The 22,264-nt window shown below is 36.3% G+C and overlaps 1 protein-coding gene across 3 annotated transcripts in view; it reads left to right on the top strand.

Moving 5' to 3' along the window:
- The window catches only part of Cdh8 (cadherin 8, type 2), a 356,488-nt gene that overhangs the window by 193,958 nt on the left and 140,266 nt on the right, over positions 1–22,264 (top strand). For all 3 annotated transcript variants that reach the window (XM_005388458.2, XM_005388456.2, XM_005388457.2), the window contains exons 5-7: positions 3,408–3,575; positions 7,427–7,614; positions 11,043–11,296. In XM_005388458.2, the coding sequence (XP_005388515.1) occupies positions 3,408–3,575; positions 7,427–7,614; positions 11,043–11,296 (610 nt within the window). The remainder of the gene's footprint in view (positions 1–3,407; positions 3,576–7,426; positions 7,615–11,042; positions 11,297–22,264) is intronic.

Genomic DNA, 22,264 nt, shown 5'->3' with positions numbered 1-22,264 from the left:
AAAGATTTGGGGGAATTGTTGGACGCTAGGAGCAGCTGTGCTCTAACTGGTATCCCTTAATGATAAGCCTAATGTGGGATGGACAAACATGAAGTGCAGGACTTCAGGAGCCTGAAACCTCATCCTATTTCACTCTCTCAATCTCCTAGGACCTTCTGTATTGGTGGAACCTAACTAAAAGTTAGAAAGCCAAAGAATTAATTGGGAAAAAAAATTACATTAAGATCCCTCTTTCATCACTTCTCAGCCTTTTGGCTAAGATCCAGTGAAGATCTCTCCTCAGGCCAAGAGTAAGGGGGCAGAAAATGAATCTGCAGAACAGTTGGAGAATACCGGGCACGCTAACCACCATCTCCTTAACCATGAAATCAGCTCTGGTGAGGAAAGTGAAGGGAGAAGGGAAATAGCATTTTCCGGTAACTTCTGCTTGCCAACAACTGTGAAAGTGTTATTTTACATAACTTCAGTATACCTAACATGAGGTGCTCACCATTATCTTCAGCTTACAGGGTAGAGTACTGAGTCCTGATGGATCTTATATATTTTTTTAATGATCACAAAGCCATGAAGTGTGAAAATAAAGATAAGGAATCAAAATACTTGCTTTAATTATGAGGGAACATTCATGAGGGGAATCAAATTTGTCAATACAGATGTATCTTAAGAAACTGTGTATCTCAGTATTGGAAGGTGTAACAAATAGTGTAATTAGTAGAGATGCGTGGAGCATTTCTAATTTTTTTGATAAGCTTCCCCTGTGTGCTTCACTGTTTTTCTGATATAACTCACTGAAACCCAGCTGTTTTAAACTTAGTCACAAAATAATTTTAATTTCAAGTGTCTGAGAGACATCACAAGTGTGTGTGTGTGTGTGTGTGTGTGTGTGTGTGTGTGTGTGTGTTCAATTTTCATTTTCTAAAGTAGCAGAGAGACTATAGGAAGTTAGAAGATCTGGAGATTGAAGAGGGATCCAGGGGAAGTGGGAGAAAAGGCAGAAGGTAATAATGGACCTGAACATGACAAACTTTCGTCGAATTCATTCACCAATTTCCCAAAACCTCATCTCAACACTCTGTATTAGTAACATGAATTAATTTTAAAAATTCCATACTCACAATATGTAAAACTGTGTTAAATATGTTTCAATGTCCTCTGATCATAAGGAATTTATAGGACCCCTCCACTCAAATAATCTGAGAAAGGTCTCACTTATAAACCTGACTTCATCAACTATCTCGAAAGATATTGATGCTTACTTTAGGAATTTATCTCATTTTCCTGTGAACACAAGAAGCCCTGTGGTCAAATTCCAAAGCCCAATCAATAATGTTAGCTGGTGATGACCTTAGAATATCGAGGTACTTACGCTTTACAACCATTCATGTAAAATATGATGAGAGTAACAAAATTTTCTAAGATTTCCTGCTGAAAATTGGGCCCATGATGAAAATATTCTGTTGTGAAAATACATATTCCTAGCAGATTAGCTTGCTTGGCATCTCAGATTTTCAGTGATGAGGTTTTAGTGTCATTATGGGTATTTCTCTTTTCATCTGTTTTCCCTTCAACCGTGCCTTACACTCATCCAAATCTGAGTAGCTGCTATATTTCTGTCTTTATTATTTTCCTGTTTTATTTTAACCATACAGGTATGATCTCTGTATTATATTATGATATTCTCATATCCTGAAACAAATAATTGTATTGAAGGTATTATTATATTACTCTAAATGTTTTCCAGTAAGCAGGATTACCCAGTTGAGTGTTCCCCCAATGGCAAGTCCTGATATAAAAGTGATGTCAAGGTCTAATAAAGTGATAAGAACATACAGCTTTCCCTAGAGCCTGCTCAGTGCTGGAGGATTAGATTTTCCTGGCCACTCTTGTACTTAGCTTGCTACTCAGATAATTCAGGGACTTGAACTCCTTGGAAACCTTTTACAGACAGATGATTTAATTAGAGTATATGAGTGAGAAAAGAAAAAAAAGAAGATTACAACTTCACGATTGACTAAGAGAGTGCCACATCCTCAACTCAAATTAAACATTTATGGTGTTTCTGGGGTTAAAAGAGAAAAGAGACAATTATCTTTAATCTAGACAGTTTCCTATCATTTGAACCAAAGATGTAATATACATCTATGGAACAAGAATATTTTAGGATAGCCATAACAATTTTTATTATGTCTTTAACAGTATGGAGGGCACCTTGATACTAAATTAAATAAAAATGTAAGAAATAGAAAAGTATAGTATCAAAATAATAATATGTCTGTTAGGTGTTTCACATGGGAAGAAATGAAATACCTGGAATACCCATCAACTGAGCAATCCTAAGCTACTTATACAGTAGCTTCAAACAATGAAAAATTATGAGGTTATAAGGAGTAATGATGTGAACCGTTTTGTACTGGCAAAAGAAGTTCTCAGAAACATAAATTTCAGAAAATTCTTATATCATGTTCAGAGTTGCAGTTAACTGTTTAAATGCACATATGCACTTTTATATTTGTACACATTAACTGACTGTAGAATTATACAAAGCAGAATGTCAGGGATGTTTGTCTAAGAGAAAAGGTAAAAGGATAGGGAGAACACTAAATAAATATTTTAAGCATAACTTCAGGAGTATATAAGCAAATTTTGAATCTTTCATAAAAATATTGTTTTGCTGAAACAGAAACATGGAATTGAAAATAAGTCAGAAGGAACAACTCAAGATTTTGGGAGTGATCAAGTAATTTATCTCAGATTTATACTATGTATTTTTCTTTTATCTTTTCATTTCTCTAAAATAGTTTTTAGTTTTACACTACAGTTGTAACTGAATCACAAAAATATAAATGTAATTAAACAGTATCTTAAGATTTAGACACTTGACTATATTACTTCTGATTTTACATCTGAGATTATTCTAATAATGTATTTATTTCTTTCATCTTTCTAACGTATTTGTGAGCTTCCGAATAATTTATCTTTGATCTTAAAGCCTTCAAGCTATTCATCTATTTACTCATCTTTGAGAGGAGTTCAGGGGTGTGATAAATTGTAGGGATTCTTCAACTTACAGGGTTTTTCTGGGTGAAAATGGCTGTATTATGATTTATACTTTAATTTGGTGGGCAGTTTACTTTCTAATATATACTTTTACAAGTTTGGTTTTATGCATTATAAAATGTACTTTTTCAAGTTATTCATAATTCTATAACTACAAGCTTTCCCAGTATTATTTTCATAGATAAGAACCAGTTAAATGTCAACAGAAAATGGAAAATTATCTGAGTGGAAACTTGATGTATGACCACAAGTTTGTGTATATGTCCATGAATGTGTGTATGTAAGACTGAAATGTTCAATGCTAAATGAGCTCTGGGCATGAAAGTCATTCTTCCTTTTTTCTCCCTCAGCTATTATAAAAACTGCCCTTCCCAACATGGACAGAGAAGCCAAGGAGGAATACCTGGTTGTTATTCAAGCCAAAGATATGGGTGGACACTCTGGTGGCCTGTCTGGGACCACGACCCTCACGGTGACCCTTAGTGACGTTAATGACAATCCTCCAAAATTTGCACAGAGTAAGTGGATTTCCTGCATCAGATGAGAATATGAGTATATTTTCATTTTAATTGATATTATAATTTTCGGTGACATACCGCAAACTGATAGTAAACATCACGTGCTTAAGTATAAGGTATGAAAATTTATATATATGTATATATTATATATACTCCTATACATTCTACGTTTATATATATGTATATATATGTATAACCAACTATTCTATCTATTAAATATATCCCAATTTTACAGATTTCATTGAAGTTGAATGAATTTTCAAATATCAAATGTATAGTAATAACAGAATTGGAGTAAGCTTGAAAAAATGATGAAAATCCAGCTCAGATATTGATTTATTATTAATCCTGTCATATAAAAGAAACCAAATCCCAATGTCTGAGTAGGGAAAGCAAACACCATGGACTCACTGCAAACCATCGCCCTTCCTCCTGTTGCTGGGAGGGACATTGGTAATCACTGCCTGCATTCTTCCCTGCTACCGCTTTGCTCTACCTGGGAAACCATAGCGGCATTTAAGGCAGCCACATCTGTGAGTCAGAGAGGTGATTATTTACCAACTTTCTTATATGCTCATGAAACACTTCTGAGCTTCTGTCCAATAATGTGACACAGAGCCATCGTTCAAAAGGCCTTTCTAACATGGGAACACTTGCATTGAGATATGAAGAGGGAAGAAGAATAGCTGGAAGAAGACACCAGGAGAGAAAAAATGGACATTGTAGCTAAAAGAGATGATCATAAGCCCTATGTATATGTATTCATTTTTAAAAAACTTCACATATAAGTGAGATTGGACAGTATTTTTCTTTCTAACTCATTTGATTTACCATGCTGTCCTCTAGGATCATGCTTTTTTTTTTTTTTTTTTTGGTATGGGGAATCGAACTCATGACCTCAGGCTTGCCAGACAAGCGCTTATGCCGCTGAGCTACACCCTTATCCCTGTTGCTGTAAATTGCAAGATCACCCTCTTTTTAAAAGCTTGGTCATATCCCATTGTATATGTGCCCCACCCATTCTTTTTCTAATCTTCTCTCAGTGAGCCCGTTCTTTCTATTTCTTTCTTGCTTTTTCTTTCTATTTCTTGATGGTTAAAAAAAAATGCCGCATGGAAAGTAAGCTGATAATTTTGTAGATCTACGAATCGTGTAATACACTTCAAATATATACAGTATAAAAGCACTAACTTGTATGGGAATAGAAAGAATTTTACTGCAGCTGGAGAACAGAAAACCAGGGAGATAATATTGTTACAAGAGCCCACAGAGGTAGGTTAGTGAAGAATTAGTAGTATTGTACTTAAATTTGTGGGTCATTTTATATACTGTGATCTTTAGTCAAAGATCACCGACAAGCCACTAGGAGATTTTAGATTGTATTTGAAATGAGAGTTTGGGTCCTGAGAAAGCATAAGGAAAAGAAATCTGGTCTTCTATGATCTTCTCCATATTGCACCTGGTTAAATGGATATTTATAAACATTCATTTAAAAGGTGTTGATAACTTTGGTAAGCAAAAATGAAAGCAGCAGAAGTGTAATAAACTCTAGATGTAATAAATATGTAAGAGTTTATAAATGCTGAGAAGAAGCCTGAGGGTTGATTGCATTCGTAGTTAAAGAAGCTAAGTTATTATTTTCTGATATCAGAGATTAAGTGCCATCTGGAGCATTTTCCTGGGGTTGGAAATACCACAGAAAAACCATTCATTTAAAAGAGAGAAGGAAGAAAAGTGGGAAGAAGTAGAAAGAGGTGAAGCTTGAAGCCAACACATTTGACATAACTTTGAGAATTTATCTGCAGAAATTTCAGGGGTGCAAATACAGAGCAGATATATTTTATAAAAATTTCACAACTTTTACATTTAGCCATTCATAAATTAGAAAGCAGTGCAATCCTTTGAAATAAAATTGTTTAAATGGAAGTTCCCATTTCTCCTGTGCTATCCTACCAGTCCTTTCTTTTGCAGTTGCCATTATAGTTAATACCGTAATATGCAACTCTTCTTTCTCAGAAAATGATTACTTCAATTCAGCAGTTGCAGATAAATTTCAAAAGCATTCCCTTTCTTAGAGGTAATAACTATTAACTATGATTACACTGATAGAAATATTGAGAATGTTCAGAATAGCAATGGATAAAGGAATGATACATTCACTTCAATTTGCAAGACTCTCCAGTGTAGAACTGGCAGCCAGTGATACCTTTTGCTGGTTTATTTACTTAATAAGAATACCTAATGGTGTCATCTACCACCTTGCTTGGAATATAAAGTTTGAAAGAAATGGAATCATTAAACTAATTATGAGAGAATTGGGAAACTCAGACTCCACGTGATGATTTTTATGCCTACCTTACGGTAGAAACTACTTTGAAATTTTTTGTTTGTTTGTTTCTCAGCTCCAAAACTGCATGATTCCAAAAGATATTTTTATATCATCATTAAGTCAAAAAGTACTAGTGTTTGAAGAAACTTTCCTCATCAGCTAAGCCAATTTTGTTCTTTTGGGTAAAATGAGCTTTGGTTTATATAAGAGATTCAGTGATTGAATTCAAATAGAATTAGGTAATATTCTCCAGATTCAATTTTTCCTTTCGGTCTTATAGTTCATTGAATGTTTATTTTTCTCTTGTTGTGGTTGCAATAGGATTAAACGTTCCTGGCTGTCTGAGTTTGGGTTCACCAGAAACAGGAACTAGGCAATAATTTGACTGTAAGTCATTTAACTGGAAATTAGTTCCAAGAAATACCAGCAAGAGAATGAAAGGTAGATAGAGATGCAAAAAATGCATTTATGATTGAAGCAGTTATCACTTGAAATGACTGGAAGTTCTGGACTACTGGAAAGAAAGAAAAGAAAATAAATACCTCAGTCATCCTGGTAGAGAAGAGAGGAGACTATGATTTTATATACTAACTCTCGTTAGTCTTTGAGGTTTGCTTCTACGGAGACATTAATACACTGGTAGGTCCAAACTGAGAAGCAGTGGGAAAAATGGAATCTGAGGACTGTGTAAAACTCTCAGGCAAAGCAGTATAGGGGTTGTTAGTCATAGGGTAGGTGAGCACTAAAATAGTACTGTCCAGGGATTATGGTTGGAGCACCACCTACTTCCGCTATCCCAATCTATCCGAGTGACAACAATATCACAATGGCAGCGATCTGAATAAAAATAGGACCAATGCCACTAATTAGACATATTCTACTGTCCCCCTAGAAGGATGAAAATACACTGTAATTGTATTTTTCCTAGGGAGTTTTGAAGGTAGGATTTTAGTCTTCAGAGCAATGAAGACTTTAGTAACAAGAGGAGTGTTTCATGTGTCTGAGCAGCTTGCTGCAGGGCACAGCAGAAGTTTAGTAATTGGATTTTATCAAAAATGGTCTGCAAGTCTGTAAATATAAAAGTAAGTTCAAAAGAGACTTTCAGTGTGTTACACACTGCATCTTTCTGTGCTGAAATTAGCTTACCATTTTATGTTGGGCCACAATGAATATCCCCACAGGCAGTCAATGTGATTATACAGCAAATTGTGAAGAACATTCACATAGACATACTAATATTCTGATATAGCAGTTCCAAATATATACTTGATAAACATATGATTGAATAAGTTCCATATCTGAGAAAAGTCTCAAAGAGAGTTCACTACTTCTGGGAAATGTTTGTGTCTGATTTATTTTAGATGCTGTACATTTTACAAAGGCAAGGGGATATTTTTATCTTCTACAACACCGTCTTGGTAGCATTACAGGAATGCCTGGTACAAGAGTTCCCCAATATATTTGCTAAGTGAATTACTGAATTAGATGTGTTCAATGCTTAGTGTTCTTACTCTTTTCTAAGGTCTGTATCACTTCTCAGTACCAGAAGATGTGGTTCTTGGTACTGCAATAGGAAGGGTCAAGGCCAATGACCAGGATATTGGTGAAAATGCACAGTCATCCTATGACATCATTGATGGAGATGGAACAGCACTCTTTGAAATCACTTCTGATGCCCAGGCCCAGGATGGCATCATAAGACTCCGAAAGGTAGGCAAGGGACAATTGGTTCATCTTTGGAACATCTCTGTGAAACAAGTTTGGAAGTATATTTGACTTGAGTGGATTGAGAACATCTTATACCTGGAAGCTATTTTGTTTAATTTGTGAGACAGGAGAACTAGGTTCCTTTTAGCATCTACAATGCACTAGGGCAACTGTCTACATTTCAGCTAAAGAGCTGGTAAACAATTTCCATGGCAGCCCTGACCTCCCATCTTCCTTAGTGCATTTCCTTCCTCACTTACACCTCAGTGATGTTTCCTGTCACAAGAATTTACCCGGTCTTTGTACAGGACACTCCACCTACAACAAAGTTAATTACTTGCAGGCAACACTCAACCAGCAAAGAATAAAAATTGATGGCCATTTGCTATTGTATGGAGTAACTCTTCTAAGGCACTAAGTTTATTTAGAGGATTTTCAATGGGAAAAAGTCCCAGTTGCCCTGCAAGGGAAAAGTTCAAAAGCTTTTAGTCTTTCTCTATATAAATTCTTCCATTTCTGCTCTTAGGCTTCCTTGCTTCTGGGTGTGTGACTACCATTTGAGACACAAACATCTCTATAAATAGCAAAAATAGTTCAGCCAATGTGGGATTGCTTTTGCCAACAATTTGTTTTCTTGTGGCTGATGTGAAAAATTTTGTACACCATTCTTAACCTGTCTTTCTCATCGTAAAATCTACTTTCACAAAAAATAGGCAAAATAGTCCATTATTTTATATGCAGGAAGTATTTGTGAGGAAAAATATTCTTCTATCCCCATTATCATTATGTTGTTTAATATTGTTCTTCATACTTTGTTCTGAAGAAGGCAGATTAATTTTTGAATAGATTTGCTTATTCTTGAATAGGAAGATGAGTGGTGGAACACACTATTGAGGGACAATAATTTTTCCCTTTTTCTTGTTTAGCATTAAATTGATATGATTATAAGTATAACATGTTAGTCTACCACACTGCACAAACATCTGATTTTAGTGGCCTTTCATTTAGAATTCCTCACTGCAGAAGTATTAAACATGGAAGCATGGATTTCTTGATATATCTTTATATAAATATAATATTAAAGATTTAGTGTAAGAAAAAATGGCTGCATTTTTGTTAACTCTGTATAGCAACATTATCATCACATCAGGATGCTGGCTTGAGTTTAGAATTAAGAGCTCTAAATATTAAAACCTCAGATAAGAAACAGAATGCAGGATAATTGTACTTGAGTCAGTTATTGACCAATCCACCATCACATTTTCATTGGCTAACAATTTCTACTGTCATTTTGTTGTTATTATTAGCTGTCATCCTTTGTTGCAATAAGCTGCCTTTATGAATTGAAATACTTAGCTGTTTTTGTGTTTTTATGCAGTTATTCATAAGCTTGAAACCATAAACTCATAGACTGTGTATCTTGATGTTAAGAAATATGTACATGTATCTTACTCTAGAGAACAGTATATAAGGCGTCATATTTCTACAACAATCCATGAGTTACCTGTTTTGTCTGAAATAAACCTAAGGACACTAGGATGTATTTGGATATACTGTCCATAAGTTGAGCTAAATGTTTACTAAAACACCTTTGAAGCAGGAGCCTTCTGGCTTGGAGGTTTTTTTGAAGCCAATCAGAGAGAAGGGGCAAGGGGCATTCACTTTTCCTTTCAAGTAGGGACAGGTCCCTCAGTTTCCCTAGTTGATGGACTACAGAGGGTTGGGAGAGAAGGAGCTATGGAAAAAGGGATAATGCTAATCAAGTTGTCCAGTGAGATTTGACTATGGGGCAGTTGATGACCACAATTAATAATAATGTTTTATATATTCAAAATTATTGGAATATTTATTAAATATTCTCTTTCCTGCTAATAAACATGGTGGTAAGAGACGGTGGATATATTAACTAGCTTCACTGAATCTTTTTCTAATTCATAGATGTGTCTATCATATTTTACTCCATAAATATACACAGCTATTATTTGTCAATTAAAAATGAAATTAAAGAATGAGATAAAATAATTCAACCAAATATAATCTAGTACACTGAGCCGTATTTGGAAAGAACCTAAAGTTGCCAAACTGTTACAGTAGGGGTGATTGGCAAATTATGAATATGCTGATGTTGAATCATCTGTTCACAAGTATACACACATGCCTAGCAATTTCACAATCAACAGGGAAGTGGCTGTTTGCATTGTTTACTAGAAAATATTGGGAGAAAAATCTAAGTCCCATTAGATGTGCATTCAGATTAGAAATCAAACAAAATTTTAAAATAAGAATATGTATTTAAGCTTGCACAAGACTTTTGAAAGACTCACTGATGCTAGCTTGTGTTCCAGCCTCTTCTTTAAAAAAAAAAAAATCTGCATTGCAGATTGGAAGCTGTGTTTCTTATGAGAAATTTTAATGCAGACATAAACTATTGCCTTAAATCTTGACAGACTTGCATTCTTGAAATCTGGAGTATTTTATTTTGCCAAGATTTGGCCCATAAGTATTCTGGTGCAGATGGGCTTCTGGATATTTAAAGGGACCATGTTCTTCTACCTAGTGATATTTGCATAGGGCATTGACTGAAGTCTCCTGGGCTTCCAAAGAATGAAATATTAATAAATCAGAAATATGGTGAGAATTGTGCAGTGAGGTAACTTCAGGTTTTTTAGGTGTTTGGTGGGTGCACAGCCAGTTTTAGCTTTAGCTATTTTTTCTACTCTCACTCTTCCTATTTCTAAATATAAACACATGCAGATTTGTGTCTGCATACATATTGCTTTATATGCCCACCCCTGTCATATCTTAGAACTTATAATAGAGAACGTCTAAGAACACTCAAAAAATAAGCCTCATTTGTAGCCACATGATCAGTCGAATAGCAGTGCTTTGGGAATGAAATAAGAAAGCACTCTTTGTTGGATTAGTGCTAAATTATGCTTTATAATGTCTCCTTGAACTAAACAATGATTATGTCTAGTTCTTTGCATTTCACACACTGTTGCAGAAATGATAAAATATTCTTCCCAGATAGAAATTGTGTTCGATGCTGCCTTATCTCCTACCAGCAGAGGCCCGATTAACTGGCTGATTAGTGCGCAGGTCATGCCACCACTAGTAAAATTTTATGATGACTCTGAAGTGAAATTTTGATGGCACAATTCATGGCTGTGAATATTTTGTAAATTCCAAGTGAAATAAGCAAAACAAAACAAAACAATAGGAGATTAGATTCGCTGAGCTTCTATAATACACAGATATCAATAAATGCCTGTAAAATTTACAGGTTGAATCCAAGAGAAGGGAGAGTGATCTCATTAAGACCCGCAAATGGGCTTAAACGCACATAACTTTCATCCATCAGCATTATACTCATTTGTTCTTGCTGCTGTGGCCATTAGTGAAAAACATTCATCTTTGTCATTTCTTAACAGCCTCTGGACTTTGAGACAAAAAAATCCTATACGCTGAAGGTAGAGGCAGCCAATATCCACATTGACCCACGTTTCAGTAGCAGGGGACCCTTTAAAGATACAGCGACAGTGAAAATTGTTGTTGAAGATGCAGATGAGCCTCCTGTCTTCTCTTCGCCAACCTACCTTCTTGAAGTTCATGAAAATGCTGCTCTGAACTCCGTCATTGGGCAAGTGACTGCTCGTGACCCTGACATCACTGCAAGCCCTATAAGGTATTTCTCCTTTTAATGAAACACTGGCTACTACAAATAGCAAACAATTCAGTACAAAACCCAAGTATGGACCCATTCTGACACTGCCTTTGGGGCTATGCTTACAATGTGATGGAATTTTGGCTAGTATATACAATGTGTGTGTGTGTGTGTGTGTGTGTGTGTGTGCACCTCGGTCTGTGTGTTTGCAAATGCATATATGTGCCTACTAAGAGCTACACATAACGCCTGCAGCCAGAAACATCAAGATAAATCAAGTTATTGCAGATCTTGGAGAGCTCAATGACTGCATAATTGCAAGTGCTTTGCAGCACATTGGTGTGGATCCTTTACGTTTTCTGCTTTATTATTTTTTAGTTTTGGGAAAGCATTGCTAGTTTGTCTTCTGTATCCTTTGACAGCTACAGTGAATTATATATTAGAATTTAGAGGCATGAGAGCAGTGTGTCAATGCATTAAGAGGTTCCTATCTTATTTTTGTATTTGGTGTTTGGCTTTGAAATTATCTTCCTCTCAGTTCATGGACATTTGTGATAGGTCAGCAGATCTGGCTTGGTGCATTTCAGCCAAAACCCTTTTTCTGTCCTTTAAAAAATGCTTTTTGTTTATACTTTGTCTGCTCTGAATTTTTTCCCAGGATGAGAAATAATCCTTTATTAAAGTTTTTTTCTGCCTTGTCTAGAAATGAGTTTCAATGTTACTTTTATTTTCCTTTGTTGATCTGTATACATCTTTTCTTTTTGCCAGTCACCCAAATGACAGTACAGGTGCTCAAGCTAGATAGATTTCTTCCAAAGGCACACTGAAAATCTATAACGTGTGTGCTGGTCTCCAAGGGTGAAGTGTTCGCTAATGATGTGTTTCAGTGTGGATTTCAAATATTTTCTTAAAAATATTTGTTGGAGTGAGAAGAAAAGAAGAGAAATGAGAGGAGAGAAAGGGAGGGGGAAGACAGAGAAGGAGGGAGGGGGAGAGAGACAGAGACAGAGAGACAGACAGAGAGACAGAGAGAATAAAGTAGATAGAGGAATAGAATTTTAAAGAACTGTCCAGTTAATCTATGCATTAGATGTCAGTTCACACTGAACACTTTCAATTTCCAAGTCCCAGATATCTAGGGCAGACATCCTTCCAATTACCTTATTCAGAGAAACTCTAGACAAGTGAGTTTTCTGGAGGCTTTATTTACTTGCTTCTTAAAAAATGTATTAAATTTCTATTACTCAGAAGGGTACTAAAATAGTGAGACTGAGAGCAGAACCCTGAAAATAGTCAGTGTCTGAAATAACTTGAGTTTGGACAAAAAGGAATTATTTTCAAATCAAAAGCTTTTTTTTTCCTAAAACATTTATTTCTAAATTTAAGATGATAAATAAGAGTGCATCCAGTACGTATACACAGAAAGTTTCCTTCAGGAGTGTAGCCTCTAAGAAAATAACACTCCACCTGAGAATTTGAAGAATGGTCCACTGGCCATTTTAAGTTTGAGAACAATTCACCAAATCCCAGACATATAGCACAGATCGCATTTTTAGCTAATTATAGTTTTGATAATTGCATCTGTCAAAAAGTTAAGGGTTAAATGCAACTGCAGGAAATACTCAAACAAAAAAATTACATGAGAATCCAGTTTTTGGACTATAGAGCACTGTGGCTTTATGCTGGAATTATTATTCAGGGAATGTTGTGCTGGAATTGTTACATAAATAAGGGCAATGATTTTTGTAGAGTGAATCAATATTCTTGTTTTCATAGTCCCCCATTTTTTTGGAAGAAATGCAGAAAGGAACAATTGTCACTGTCTCTACATCTTCAAGCCTGACACACAGTGGAATGGGGACTAAACAAGATTGGTTCAATGAAGAAGCAAGTCACTGGGCTAGATCTAGCCTTTGATTTGACAAGATTTCTAGCCTTGGCAGCAAGGAGCACATAAGGGCTCAGGTGTGTGACAAGCCAAGAACCCCAAGAAATAACAGGAGTTCACATAGTGGGACAATCCCAATACAATCCAAACATGGTGTCTATGGCACCAGTGGGAATGGACTTGCTGTAAAGAGATATGTTCTTTTTCAGCTAGAGCTGAGGTCTGAGTTACTTTTCATTCCACAGAAACTATAACCTTGAATCAACAGAGTTGGGTTTAAATCCAGGCTCGTAATTTCCCTATGTATTTTCACATTACATAATCTATTTTTGTTTGTTTTTTTGTTTTTTTGTTTGTTTTCGGATACCAGGAATCAAACTCATGACCTCGCGCTTGCCAGGCAGGTGCTGTGGCACTGTGCTAAATCCCCAGCCCCCTACATAATCTATTCTTTATACTGATGGACAAATGGAGATTTACTGATGCTCATTTCAGTTCACAGGGAATCGAGCACTAATTGTCACTAACTTTGATTATTATTATTACTTTTATTGTCATTCTTTGCAAAGTTATGTGTAGAAGACTCTAGAAGCTACTCAGTAGCAACTGTCTAGCATAAAAAGCGTTTCTCTTATAGGCAAGTAAAAAGGGATTTGAAGCCCTGCTACCAGGAAGAGATGGACAGGTAAAGAACTAATAATGACACAGACATATCTGTGCTTCTGATAGCTGTCAGGTAAGTGTTCCTAGACATCTCTGGTCCCATCCAAAGAAGGCATGAGTACTATTTCAAAGCATTTACTGAGGGCTTTGAAGTGTCGATCAGAATTTGGGACCCACACAGTCCTGAGAGGACGTTAATAGGCTCCATGGAATGAGAGGGTAAGAATCACTAGCTGCAATTTTCTGCATCTGTTCTGCATTTCCACAGCCCCTTCCCCTACCAGCTGGGTTATGAAGAGCAGCTTTTCTCCGTTGATGCACAACTGGTTAATTTGAAGAGAAAATTAAATTTTCTGACTAGTCAAGGCATTGCATAGTTCCTTACAAGGCTAGTAGACAGAGTTAGAGCTATTTATCCTTTTGAAACAGAACAAGAGGACTCGGAAATACAGGAATTACAGAGTAACAGATAGTTATGCATTATTTTCTCTTTAGGACTATTGCATTTCATATGCTAACAACAATGTATCTCTCTTTTATGATAACATGTGTGTGCTTTGCTGTCCAGCAAGAACTGGGCATTTTTTGTGGCATCTGCTGTGTTAAAACATGCAGCCTTTGGCTGTTTGGTCAACTTCCTGGGAGATTTCTTTTCAGAGCACATTGCTTAGCTCCGATTTCACGTATTTTTAGATTCCTATACTGATGCTTATATTGTATCTGTGTCTGCATATCCACATACTCCCTTGTCAGGGGGAAAAGATAGTGACATAGAGCGCAGTCTGTGGCTTTTACTTTTCCCTCCCAGGAACATTAATTAGGTATTTACTGCATTCTGGAATACTATATGTCTCTCGGTAATATCATATTGCATATACTATTGAAAACATGGCATATTTTGAACTTCAGCAGAATAAGTTTCAAATCACCTTGCAGCTGCTTTTCTGTCAGACTGTCAGTCTCTGAAATTCTCTGAGATTCAGGTTTCCTCTTCAAAATGGGGTACTACTGTCTTCTTCACAGGGGTGATAAGGTGATAAAATTGTTAGTCAGTATTAATTAACATGTTGTTTCTTTAAACATAGGCAGTTAATAAAAGGTAAGCCACTCTTAGTTTTCTATTTTAGATGCAAATCAAAATTTTAGTTCTTATACTAGCAGAGATTCTTCTAAATATGGCTGACCATAGGCTCAGAATCTATTTTTTAGTCATATTGTATCCTGAGTAGTGCAACTCACCTTGTCCTTTTCTTATTTGCCTCTGCTAATATTGTAAATATTGCTGCTGAATGTGAATATGTCGGGGGCTGTGTGAATATAGTAATCTCATTTTCTAACACTTCTCTTATATAAGATGTGTTATTGCTCCTATTTAAAAGCTAAAGAAAACTAAGGATAGAAGGACCAACCTGCTACATTGTATTTACCTGGATCCCTTAGCCAGTTTTCCAATACTATGAAAAAACACACCAGATAATAAGTTTAAAAGAAGAAAGATTTCTTCTGAGAGTTTTGGAGTCCATGTTTGTTTCACCATGTTCTTTCCCACCTGTGGCAGCTTAGTATGTCATGGGAATGGTGTGGCTAAGGAAGCTGTCCATCTCAGAGTGGCCCAGAAGTAGAGAAAGGGAGACCTATAAAGTCCCCTTCAAAGGCACACTCACAGTGTTCCCACTTCTTTCCATTGGGCTAAACTTTCTAAAGTTCTTCCTGCCTTCCAATAGTACTGCAGGCTAGGATCTGAGCCTTAAACACAGGGGTCTTTGGAACACAATCCAGATGCAGACTGTAGAACTGAGCCTTTTTGCAGCGTGATGCCTGTTCTCTAACAGTGTGACATAGATCCTTACAACTCCAACTATGTCTATACACTTTCATTTGATTTAGAAAGAACATATATAATTGAAAGAAAAACATCTTCATTCTCTAAATAGTCTCATCAAGTTCAAGGTGCATAATAGGAAAGGAGGAAAATACATCAAGTCTGCAGAGTTAAACAGAGCATAAGTGGGTGTTCCTTGCTCATCTGTCTAGCTGCTTTATATAAGTTTGTTATTATTGGCTGTTAACCACATGGCAATCTAGAAGGTAAAGGGAGAATTGATATGATGAATCAGGAATTATGCAAAGATACTATTATGTATCTCTCCCGCAAGACACTCAGAAGTGCTCAGTCTGTTTTCAGTTTTACAGAGAAGTAAGATGAATCTCTAAAAGGAGGAGTTGCTTGTGCCTGGTGACATTGCAGCAGGCTATGCGTTCTGCTTTCAGACTCAACTAGCTTCTTACCATTGTCCTTCTTGTCTGTGCATGCTCCACTAGGTTATGGAATCTTGAATAAGGAGTTGAATGATGACAGCTGATGTTTACTGGGCCCATATTTTGTGATAGACAAACTAAAATGGTGTTGTATGCAGCAAATTATTTATAAGGTAAAAATTCCTAGCACAAAGTAGGTTTCAAAAATAAACCAGTGCTTTCATGTAGACTAAAAACAACAACAACAACAACAAAACCAAACAACTACTGTGACCTGTTTTTCCCTCTCAATAAATTTATTTCAAATCTCTATTGGTTATTGCCATGGTTTTGAGATGGCATGTAACTGTTTTTAAGACAGCTGCTTCTTCTTTCAAATGATTCAGGCAGAATGAGATTACATAAATTGTGTAAATTAAAACTAGGTATGATAGCCATTTAACAAGCAAAGTAGGAGGCTGACACATGATCACAGTGACTACAGGGTTCCATGGCTCTAATTCCAATCTCAAACTTAAGTACTCACTTTTCACACAAGAGTGTTGCACTGTTTTTTTGTTTTTGTTTTTTTTTTGTTTTTTTTTTTTTTTTTTGCATGTTTTTTTCCCTTCCTGGTTTCCTTGCATGTTTATAATTCATCCACATTAGAAGGCTAGCTGTTAATGAGCTCTTTTATGACAATGCTCATTTAAGTCATGATTTCTAGTGATTTTGAGGGTACAGTACTGTTTTGTTACCTATAGGCACAATGTTGTGGAGCAGATCTCTAGAATTTCATCATTTTGCGTAACAAAAAGCTACACTTGATTAGCAAATCTTCATGTGCCCCTCCCTCTAGCCCTTGGCAAGCTACCAGCCTCCATTCTGATTCCTGAGTCAGACTATTTGAGATACTTGGCAAAATAGATAGAATCATGCATGTATCCTTTTTTGACTTGCTTATTTCACCCAACAGAACGCTTTTAAGGTTTCTGTATATGGGGGCTATTGCAAGATTTTCTTCTTCATTGTGAATAATATACCAGTGTATCTATACACCATGTTCACTTTACCCACTCACTAGTCAGTGGATATTTAGGTCAATTCCTCTTCTTGGTTCCTGTAAATAATGCTGCAATCATCACAGGAGTGCTAATATCTCTTTAGGTTCCTGGCTTCAATTTTGTGTAAATATTTGAATGTGGGATTGCTAGATATTATGGGAGTTCTATTTTAAACTTTGAAGAATATCCATACTGTTTTCTCTAGCAATTGTACTACTTTTCATTTCTACTGGTGTTATATAAAGGTCTAGTGTGAGATATAGCAGTTTTAATTTTTTTTTTTTTTTTTTTTTTTTTTTTTAAGACAGGGTCTCACTCTACAGTTCAGGCTGGCCTTGTGCTCACTTTGTAGCCCAGGCTAGCCTTGAACTTGCAACGATCCTCCTGCCTCAGCCTCCTCAGCCTCCGGAGTGCTGGGATTTGAGTGCCACTACGCCTAGCTAAATAATTAAATCTTCATTAATTTTATGTTTGTATTTTCTTAAGCAGATGTTTTGTAGTCTCCAGATTAAAAGATACCAATTCTTTCAACACTCTTTCAATAAAACTACTAACTCTAATTAGTTCATTCATGACGTCTTGTATTCACACAGCCAATCATCTATTCACATCAGTAGATTTACTCCTGCTTTTATCTATTCATGAACATATTTAATTGTAAAAATTTAAACCAAAATCCTCCAGGAAATTTCTGTAAAAGCACAGTCTGTACAATCATAAATTTATCCTATAGTAAGGAGATTGCCTGAATATACATGGGAAACCCAGGCACTCCCTTGTTAATCTAACTAAACTTTAACACAGTCTGAAATTGTTAAAAACGGATTATGGATATTTAGGGTCTCATGAAAGAGACACTTCCCACAGAAATTTGAATGGAAGCAACCATAAATAACCAATAGTGTTAAAGTGAAAATATCCTCTACTTTAAATAACTTGGTATTAATTTAAAATATAGTTTTTATTTTTTTACTCTCATTTTTTAATTCTCTCCAACTCTGCTCCTCTCTTTTGCTTCGTCTTTTTCTCTCTCTATTTCACCTAAAGGCATATTACATTTTTCCTCCTTTATCCTAGAGAAATAATAGATATTATGTGCTGTAGGTACCTTAGAATTCGGGACTGGCAAAATTCAGATAATAGTATTTATTAAAGGAGTTAGAGCAATGAGTGGAGAAATTAGAGGAAAAAAGCTGGAGATATGTAGATGGAATTTTTGATTCTCAAAGCACATGTGAGAAAATGTTAAAATGGTTTCTTTAGGCATAATAACAAAAGCTAGAATGAAATTAAGCAGTGAGAAAGAAACAGTTGGAGTTTGGTGAAATATAATAACTGATTCATAACTAAGGGGTTTATTTCATTATGTGTGCCTCTAAATAGCATCTCCAGTTGCAGTTGTCTGAAAATTGTATCTTCCTATAAATTTCCCATATAGAAGCTACAAACTAATGTTTTGCAAAACATTTCGTATGATATAAAAGTGCACTTATACCTGTTAAACTTGAAAAATAGATATACACTGCTTTTCTCCAAGGGCAGCATTTCCTATCATTGCTCTAAGAAATACAGTTGGGAATAGGCATGTTTTGATAAAATGAGTTTGAATCCAAGCTTATTTGCTGTAGGACTTCCCAGGTAAGTTTGTTACGTTTTCAGTTCAGGAGAAACAAAGGGGGAAAGAAGGCCTTTACTCCAGACACGGAGAGGAGAGGACTGCTTCCAGCACAAGGCTTCTCTAGGGTAGACAAAGAAGGCTGAGGGTTTATGAGGACTCTAGTTAGAGTCAGAGGTTAAGGGGCGGGCTCACTGACACATTAGGAGCTGATTGGGGCTTCCCTCACACACGTGGGAAGGGTAAGAGGAAGTCGTGTTCAGGGCCAGACAGGAACCTATCCAAATTAATATGCAAATGTGCAATACACTAAGAAGGAGAAAATATAAACCATGCATTTAATCTTTGAGTCTTATTTTGCTCTGCAGAGGATCTGGAGCACAGAAGTTGTCTTGCCTATGTAAGAGAAGTTAGTTAAGCTCCAGTGCCAACCTGTGTCTAGATTCTGTTGTAACCAACATTGCAAATATCATACTTGTTCCTAACAGACTTTCTATCACTTTATCACTGTATAAATTTCCTGGAAGAACTACTGATGTGAGTGAATACTTTGTGTTACACAAACCCTGTATTACACAAACCCATCCTTAGACCAAACCTAGCTTGAGCCTCTATAACAAAATAAAGTTTTGTTGCAGGATAGTCACCCTCACATTTTTATGCCTTACAAGTACAGAAATGAGTAGTTATGGCAGAAGCAATATGACCAGCAAACCCTAAAATATTTACATTACAAAGAAGAGTGTCAACTCCTACAGTAGACTGATAAGGATTTGTTTTTTTCCAGCAGTAATTTAAACAGCGAGCTCCTTTGTCATTCTCAGATTTTACTGTCTCTGAAGTTCCCTTAAGATAAATTTCTTAAAATAATATTTAAAATTTTAGCAGCCAACTAAGTTTGTTGTATTTCAATGGAACTACATGTGATGGGAATTGAGATCCTTAATAACCAAGAGGCTGGTAATGGTGTCCATTCAATATTCAGTCTGACAGTAAAAGCTCCTTCTGTAGTGCAGCTTTGAGAAATATCTACTGACAAAACTGTCATACAGATGATGAAGGGGGTATCCAGACAAATACTGTGATGCTTATGAGTTCCAAGAATAAAGTATTTGTACCTTCCATTGGTTGATTCTAAAATCCTTTTCTCTACCTATTCTTTCCCTTCTCCAGCCCTCAGTGACTGTCATCATCCCAGGATGTTGAGTTGAGGCTGGTAACTGCCTTAGCCAAACTCTACTTCTGGCATTTCCACGTCTTGGCAAATTGTCAGATTTCAGCAGATTTTTCTTTTTTTTTTGGTTTTTCTCCGGTACCAGGAACCGAACTCACGACCTTGAGCTTGCCAGGCAGGCGCTTTGCCACTGAGCTAGATCCCCAGCCCCTCAGCAGATTTTTCTAAAAGCATGAGAAACATGAAACCAAATTTCACTTAGAATAGACTTAATGTTATATGTTAATAAACCTTAACATGTCTTCTCCAATGAGACTGTAGATATCCAGTATGAGGGCCTGAAAGTACTTTGTATATTATTATTCATGTATACTTAATGTTTCAGTACTGAGACATTCATAGATATCTCATTACAATTTATTACACTAACTCTGTGAATTACACATTTTTTCATTGCCATTATACCTACTTATTACAGGTTGTGCTGTGTAGACTTTGACAGAAGTCAAGGGCAAGTTATGCAAAAAATGAGACAGAAATAAGATAGACAAAAGGAAAAATGAAACTGCAGTGTGGACCTACTTGGTCTCTTTGAAAGGAGTAGAGCCCATCAGAAGAGTATTCATCATGAAAACCATGGGAGAGCCTTATACCGCTTTGTGTGCTTAATCTCCAGGTAACCCCTGGAGGAGGACCTGCCTCAGTTGCTGGGATTGGATGCCTGAGGGCTTCCTAAAGACCACATAGCTCATATTTCTTGCATTATTCCTTGAGGGGATTTTGCACAGCATATTTGCATGTCCATCAAGGATTAACACACAAGACCTCTTTAATAATGAACTCATTTGTCTAAATTTGCTCTGCTGTCTAGGTCCCAAGATTATAGGCTGCTGTTAGGTTTTCAGCAGCAGCAGAAGAAGAAGAAACAAAGAAGGAAGAAAACCTTTACTTTCACCTGGAGAGGAGAGGATTGCATGTAGCACAGGGCTTCTCTGAGGTAGACCTACTAGGCTGGGGGATTATGAGGACTCTAGCTAGAGGTGGAGCTTGAGGCACAGGCTCGGTGAAGCATTAGGAGCTGATTGGGGCTTCCCTCTTGCATGCAGGAAGAGTAAGAAGTCCTGTTTAGGGCTTGACAGGAGCCTATGGGTTGCCACCATATGTATCAGTCTGCGTTGTTTTAAATGTAGATTTGATTTACTCTGAGGTATGGAAGACTGAAATGGCAAAGCAAATTGCCCAAAATGTTATGAGTGTGGTATAACTTGATAAATCAGGGTATCAGTTATCAGTGATTATCAAGCTGCATGTTTTAATAGAATATTTGAAAGCAAAGAATCTAGGGTAGCAAAATCTCTTGAGAGGAAAAAAACGGAAAGTGTTAATGTGTGGTTTTAAAAAAAATTTCTCTTTCCTTCTTCTAACTGGTGAAGACTGTTTCCTTCAGGGAACAAATATAATAATAATGCTTACATTCTGAAAGAAATAAAGATGCTAATATAGGCAAAGAAATAATATCTAATGTTATTGTATTCCTAAAATCAATCTCATATTTTGTAGCATGAGAAAGGGAGATTGACATCCTTATCTGATGTCCCAATATTTTATGGGAGTCATTTCAACCGGTCTTTTATTTCCTCTTATACTTCTACATTCTGGTCTGACAAAATGTATTGTTCAACCTTGCTTTTGATAAAGGACACTCAGATTTTAGTTAACGTTGCAAAGGAAAATATAATATTGCATAGTTAAGAAGACAGAATGTTAAGGTGGACAAATTTCATTTTCCTACATCTATCAAAAGCTTATTAGCTGAATTCCATGTGTATGATGTCGTCTGGTTAGGGAACAGAATGACCCTGGCTGCAATGCCTTTCAAATGGACCTCCAAACACAAATCAAGTTTGAGATGATCTACTGAGTTATGCAGCTCCATAGCAAATGAGGATAAGATTTATGAAAGTGTTTGGGAAGGTTCAAAGTCATGGGAGATATACTGAATGGTACAGAAGGCAAGACATGACCTAAAGGCCTGTCCAGTGCCAAAGGTCTGACATTAGAAAGAGAGCAACATGCTAAATGTAAACAGAGAGGCTGTTGCCTAGTAAAATAGGAAGCATTTTGGGATAAACTCTATTAGATTTCAAGTACATGATCTTGGGCTTTGCATTTATATAGATGTACAGACCTGGTTAAAACATGTGGAGCACGACTTTTGTTCAGGTATACAAATTTCATGTTTAAAATTCTTAGTTATCCTAGAATGAATTACATGTGGGAGGACATGGGAAAGCTGTGCTTATGTTATTGCTACTGTGATATATAGACAAGTAAGTAAATCATTTTA

Source organism: Chinchilla lanigera, unplaced genomic scaffold (genome assembly GCF_000276665.1).
Source record: "Chinchilla lanigera isolate Chin_1 unplaced genomic scaffold, ChiLan1.0 scaffold00032, whole genome shotgun sequence".
In the NCBI taxonomy this organism is placed as follows: domain Eukaryota; kingdom Metazoa; phylum Chordata; class Mammalia; order Rodentia; family Chinchillidae; genus Chinchilla; species Chinchilla lanigera.
The sequence above is the reverse complement of the archived record's forward strand: the minus strand, read 5'-3'. Positions and strand labels throughout refer to the sequence as shown.